The 6,614-nt window shown below is 43.2% G+C and overlaps 1 protein-coding gene and 1 long non-coding RNA gene across 3 annotated transcripts in view; one reads left to right on the plus strand and one right to left on the minus strand.

The window, feature by feature from the left end:
- LOC137172747 (uncharacterized) overlaps window positions 1–6,614 on the plus strand; it is a 272,865-nt gene that overhangs the window by 13,648 nt on the left and 252,603 nt on the right. The gene's annotated exons all lie outside the window — the stretch shown is intronic.
- LOC137172021 (CD5 antigen-like) overlaps window positions 595–6,614 on the minus strand; it is a 6,883-nt gene continuing 863 nt past the window's right edge. The window contains exons 3-7 of the mRNA XM_067576271.1: window positions 3,877–4,182; window positions 3,501–3,782; window positions 1,741–2,046; window positions 1,365–1,646; window positions 595–776 (exon numbers count right to left, since the gene is read on the minus strand). Of these exons, the coding sequence (XP_067432372.1) occupies window positions 595–776; window positions 1,365–1,646; window positions 1,741–2,046; window positions 3,501–3,782; window positions 3,877–4,182 (1,358 nt within the window). The remainder of the gene's footprint in view (window positions 777–1,364; window positions 1,647–1,740; window positions 2,047–3,500; window positions 3,783–3,876; window positions 4,183–6,614) is intronic.

The following is a 6,614-nucleotide window of genomic DNA, read 5'->3' on the forward strand; positions in this document are numbered from 1 at the left end:
ATATAGCACTTTAAATGCAAACAGGTTTTGCATCAAAGTGCTTCACAAAGACAGGCATATGTATACGCATACAAGCATAAAGACATATACGTGCATATGAGATAATTGTGAAAAATCGAGCAAGAGTAACACAATTTTTCAGCATGCAAGCTACTTATAAAGGACTCGCGCAGGACTCACGCAGGCAGGCATTGCAGAAAGGAACGGAGGATGGATTTTGTTTTCCATTGACTGGTGAGTCCTGCTGTATTAATTATCTATAGAGGTGATTAAGATTGTTGTTGGTAATGCTGGACTTTGCTGCTGTGAGAAATATGGCCTAATTTCTATCTTTCAGAAAATCTTTCCTTTATTGTCTGTTTGTTGAGCAACATGAGTGAACGTTTACCATCGGAAGACCGGGTTGGCAGTTTAGCTAATGCATGTGTGGGAGAAATAACCAGGTTAGCATAGTTTCAGCTTGTTGAGCCGGTGCTTTGAGTACATTTGTTAACAGGTGTCAGAAGGTGATTTTGTAATGGACTTATTCTTAATGACGTAGTTTTTATATTGTTTAGATGTTAGTTGTTGGTGATGAGTGCACTTCAGCCTCTTTTACACAGCCCGTTCAAAGCGGGAATACTGCGCCTGTAATCCGCCTCGCTGTTCTGTGTGACAGCCGGCATGGCGGGACCGGGAGCTGACGCTGTTGTTTAGCCCGTATTCAGACCACATCAGGCGGTGCGGCGTACAGCTGCAGGGTTGAGGAGGTGTGCGGGGATGCAGGTGTGTTTGTGCTTTGGAAAGTAACCGTTGTGAAACAATCAGAAAATAACGTTTTAATGATCTGATTCATCAGCTTCCTCACTAACGTTACTAGCGCTCCCTCTCTCCATTCACTCTCTAGCTCACTCGACCACAGCTGCTCTCTCTCTCTCTCTCTCTCGTCTTTTTTAAAATGAGTCGGGAAGCCGACAGAAAAGTCTAACTTAACTTTTAACGTTGTCAAACAAAGAGAAATGTCCTCCCCTCGTCCTAGTAACGTCTCTTTACTTGCTTATGGCAGAGTTTACAGCTCTGATCAGTCTGATCTCCGTCACGCCTCTGAATCCAGAACGCCGCTACGCTATGAAAAGCTCACACGGAGGCGGCTTTATGCCGGCTCACTGTAAAAAAGTAAAGGCAAAGGCGTCTTTATGGCTATAATGCATTTCTCTGTATAGAAGAGGTGTGTGTGTGTGTGTGTGTGTGTGTGTGTGTGTGTGTGTGTGTGTGCGTGTGTGTGTGTGTGTGCAAGACCCCACAGTCCGCTACTGCCACTGACTATCACTGTGACAGAGGAAGGAAAATATTACTGTCATAGATGATGTCACTGATGGACTTACCTGAGCAGGTGAGCTCCACGATGGAGGGAGAGAAAGATGATGATGCACATTCCCTCAGTGCAGATCCAGAATGAACACAGTCAGAACTGATGCACCATACAGATCTGTCTGAGGATTCATTTCTGCTTCCTGTTGAAACAGCAGAGCCACAGTCCAGATCTCTGCAGGCTGCAGCTGCTTCCTTCAGGGTCCAGTGAAAGTCCTCCACTGGTCTCCACTCTCCCTGTTTCACCTCCAGTGTACCTGCACAGCGACTGGCTCCTCCCACCAACCTGACAGGCTCTGAACAGAAACAAGAGAGTCATCAGTAAAAGAATAAAGTGAGTTTCATTAGAACAGAAATGAAGCCAAATCAAAGCTGCAGCTCCTCTTCTACCTGAGCAGGTGAGTCCAACAGCTTTGCCAGGTGAGCAGGTGCTTCTAGCTGAGTCTGATCTTCCACAGTCCAGGAGAGCAGACTCATGGCCTCCACACTGGAACTCTTTGGTCCACATCGGAGCCTCCACTTCTCCATAGAGCGCCCCCTGGAGGACTGAGGGAGCCCCACAGCCGAGCTCCCTACAGACCACCTCTGCATCCTGCTGGTCAAAGTCAGCTTCACACACTGAGGACCACGACTGCTCAGACTTCACCTCCAGTCTGCCTGAACACAGACTAGTCCCATTCACCAGCCTGACAGAGTCTGGAGAGAGAGAACCATCATTAGTTTGGGGAATATTTACCCGCAACATTCATACCAATAAAGCTTTTTCTGAATTTTAGTTTCAAGTTTATTTTATTTATATAGCACTTTAAATGCAAACAGGTTTTGCATCAAAGTGCTTCACAAAGACAGGCATATGTATACGCATACAAGCATAAAGACATATACGTGCATAAGAGATAATTGTGAAAAATCGAGCAAGAGTAACACAATTTTTCAGCATGCAAGCTACTTATAAAGGACTCACGCAGGACTCACGCAGGACTCACGCAGGCAGGCATTGCAGAAAGGAACGGAGGATGGATTTTGTTTTCCAGTGACTGGTGAGTCCTGCTGTATTAATTATCTATAGAGGTGATTAAGATTTTTGTTGGTAATGCTGGACTTTGCTGCTGTGAGAAATATGGCCTAATTTCTATCTTTCAGAAAATCTTTCCTTTATTGTCTTTATGTTGAGCAACATGAGTGAACGTTTACCATCGGAAGACCGGGTTGGCAGTTTAGCTAATGCATGTGTGGGAGAAATAACCAGGTTAGCATAGTTTCAGCTTGTTGAGCCGGTGCTTTGAGTACATTTGTTAACAGGTGTCAGAAGGTGATTTTGTAATGGACTTATTCTTAATGACGTAGTTTTTATATTGTTTAGATGTTAGTTGTTGGTGATGAGTGCACTTCAGCCTCTTTTACACAGCCCGTTCAAAGCGGGAATACTGCGCCTGTAATCCGCCTCGCTGTTCTGTGTGACAGCCAGCACGGCGGGACCGGGAGCTGACGCTGTTGTTTAGCCCGTATTCAGACCACATCAGGCGGTGCGGCGTACAGCTGCAGGGTTGAGGAGGTGTGCGGGGATGCAGGTGTGTTTGTGCTTTGGAAAGTAACCGTTGTGAAACAATCAGAAAATAACGTTTTAATGATCTGATTCATCAGCTTCCTCACTAACGTTACTAGCGCTCCCTCTCTCCATTCACTCTCTAGCTCACTCGACCACAGCTGCTCTCTCTCTCTCTCGTCTTTTTTAAAATGAGTCGGGAAGCCGACAGAAAAGTCTAACTTAACTTTTAACGTTGTCAAACAAAGAGAAATGTCCTCCCCTCGTCCTAGTAACGTCTCTTTACTTGCTTATGGCAGAGTTTACAGCTCTGATCAGTCTGATCTCCGTCACGCCTCTGAATCCAGAACGCCGCTACGCTATGAAAAGCTCACACGGAGGCGGCTTTATGCCGACTCACTGTAAAAAAGTAAAGGCAAAGACGTCTTTATGGCTATAATGCATTTCTCTGTATAGAAGAGGTGTGTGTGTGTGTGTGTGTGTGTGTGTGTGTGTGTGTGTGTGTGTGTGTGCAAGACCCCACAGTCCGCTACTGCCACTGACTATCACTGTGACAGAGGAAGGAAAATATTACTGTCATAGATGATGTCACTGATGGACTTACCTGAGCAGGTGAGCTCCACGATGGAGGAAGAGGAATCTGATGATGCACAGTCCCTCAGTGCAGATCCAGACTGAACACAGTCAGAACTGATCCACCATACAGATCTGTCTGAGACTTCATTTCTTCTTCCTGTTGAAACAGCAGAGCCACAGTCCAGAACTCTGCAGGCTGCAGCTGCTTCCTTCAGGGTCCAGTAAGAGTCACTCACTGGTCTCCACTCTCCCCATTTCACCTCCAGTGTACCTGCACAGCGACTGGCTCCTCCCACCAACCTGACAGGCTCTGAACAGAAACAAGAGAGTCATCAGTAAAAGAATAAAGTGAGTTTCATTAGAACAGAAATGAAGCCAAATCAAAGCTGCAGCTCCTCTTCTACCTGAGCAGGTGAGTCCAACAGCTTTGCCAGGTGAGCAGGTGCTTCTAGCTGAGTCTGATCTTCCACAGTCCAGGAGAGCAGACTCATGGCCTCCACACTGGAACTCTTTGGTCCACATCGGAGCCTCCACTTCTCCATAGAGCGCCCCCTGGAGGACTGAAGGAGCCCCACAGCCGAGCTCCCTACAGACCACCTCTGCATCCTGCTGGTCAAAGTCAGCTTCACACACTGAGGACCACGACTGCTCAGACTTCACCTCCAGTCTGCCTGAACACAGACTAGTCCCATTCACCAGCCTGACAGAGTCTGGAGAGAGAGAACCATCATTAGTTTGGGGAATATTTACCTGCAACATTCATACCAATAAAGCTTTTTCTGAATTTGAAAGTAAGAACAGATAAAGAGAGAGAGCACATTCATACCTGACTCAAGTCTTTATTTACAGAAAATATTTCAAGCTAGTTGTAGGATTTGAACTTGTCTTATTCAGGCTCCATCTTGTGGGAGCATGAAGAATGACACTGTGATGGACAGCAATTCATGATACCAGAAATAAAGATGTACAACTTTAAAAGGAGGCGTCTCTCTGTTATAAGGTAGTCACGCCCCCTCATAACTCTGTTCACAGGAGAATAATGGATGAAGTTACAGCTAATCTGAATTAGACTCCTCCTGTTTTCCTCTGTCAGATTATTGCTTTCAGCAGTAGCAGCTCATGCTATCAGACCTCAGCTCAGACTACAGTGAACTGTAATTGTTAACGCTGGTCTGAGGTAGGGATGCCCCCTGAAACCTGGTTCTGAATTGGATCCAGTATTAAACAGTTAAAACCTGAGATATTTTTAAGGTCAGTTCTTTTATCGGTACTTGAAGAAAACAAGGAGTGAGATTATTGGACGGTATAATCTGGTTTTGGGTTCTGCTTGTTTCCAGGGAGATATTATTGAGTTCATATTGTGACACTGTTGTAAACATTGTTGTTGCTGCTCAACAAACTATATTTTTAAATTTAAATTATAAACACATTATAATCATATTCTGGATTCATGATTTTTTAAAATAATCATTTAAAAGAACTGATAAGGAGTATTGATGAGAGTAGTATTATTGATAAAATCCTAAAGAAACTGATCACTAGTCTGAAGTCAGTACATCTGATCATCATGTTGACACTGAGCTGACAGAGAGCAGCAAACTGGTCTGTTTACACTGTTAATGTGAATGATTAAATACCATATACATACAGTATATTGTAACTCAAAACTACTACTACTCCTGCTTTCTCTTGTAGTGTGACATGTAGACCCCCCGTCTTTTTTTACACTTCAAGTCTATTTCTGTTGCATTTAGTGAAGCGTAATCTGCACAGACGGCTGTTTAAATCACAGAAACATCCTGCTGTATATGTGTTTAAGGGATGTACGATATTGGATGTTTTACCAATATCAGATATTATATATACACATTTTTTCCACCTGGCTGAGGAGACTATTACACATGCAATCATAGGTTCTACTAAGTATGATCAAGAAGACGATAAATGAAGAGCCTATATATAACGAGCCTATAATGCTTTATTCCACAGGATACTCAACCAACAATGTGGATGAAGTGACATGAAAACATGATCATCCTATAGCTCTACTACAAACATGATATGTGCCACAACTGAACGTGATGTCTGCAGCACTGCTTGAACGACCCGCCCCCTGCTGATGACTGCTAGAAGGCGGCAGTGACCAGCTGGCAACCAGAGCGCCCCCTGCTGATGACCACTAGAAGGCGGCAGTGAGCAGCTGGCGCCCCCTGCTGCTGCTCATCAATCTCTTGGTGTGAGCGCCCAGTTAAAGTTAGAGACACTTTTAGTTTTACTAGCTGCTATTCTTCATCATATTTGTGACTGTTTTAAGTCGTGTGTCTGTCACTATGTATGATGATTATTTTGTGACTGTGATGTGAATGAACTGTCGTATTGTGATCCTGTGTATATGTAACCTGTTCTCAGGTCTCTCTTGCAAAACAGACTCAGATGTCTGTAAGAGCCATAATTGACTGTAAGTAGAATTGAGTTTTGTTATATTTCATGTTATTGCAAGGAAGAGAATATATTTATTATCTCATGAATTATGTTTGTTTATTGAAATGAGTAATTTGTTTGAATAGTGAGCTCATATTGAGACGTGGTTACTGCACATGGGCAGAAGGTTACAAAGTTCACGCTTGCTTTAAGAAACGACACTTACGTTAGAAGAAAGTCAGAAGAAAGTTAAGAGTTGAACTAATCAGGTTTTTGACCGTGTAAACGTATGAACTGTGTTAATGTAACAGAACAACAGGTTGGATATTACCAAGTTCTCCATTTGAGAGAAGCTCAGTCGGATTTCTTTTGGATGGTCAAAAGATGAATGAACGGATCTCTGCCCTTCTGTGGAGTTGTGGATTATTAACAACTATGTGAATACGTGTCAACAAGTTCTCCCTGGCTGGCTTTCTAAAGGCTTTATGAAAACACTGGATTTCACCCCCATAATCTCAATGAGATTCCTGAATAAATAAAGCTTCATAATAAATATACATTGTTGGTTTTATAGATGAATTTTCTGATCTTTTCTCTGTTATCATACCTGAGTCTGACAATATTCTGATAGATTAAAATAAAGAACTAACCAGCAGTAAAATAACTTTATATCTAACTTAAGAATCCAAAATGTTTAACAGCTTTTAAAACTTGATATCTA

The sequence above is a fragment of the Thunnus thynnus genome, chromosome 20 (genome assembly GCF_963924715.1).
Source record: "Thunnus thynnus chromosome 20, fThuThy2.1, whole genome shotgun sequence".
NCBI lineage: Eukaryota > Metazoa > Chordata > Actinopteri > Scombriformes > Scombridae > Thunnus > Thunnus thynnus.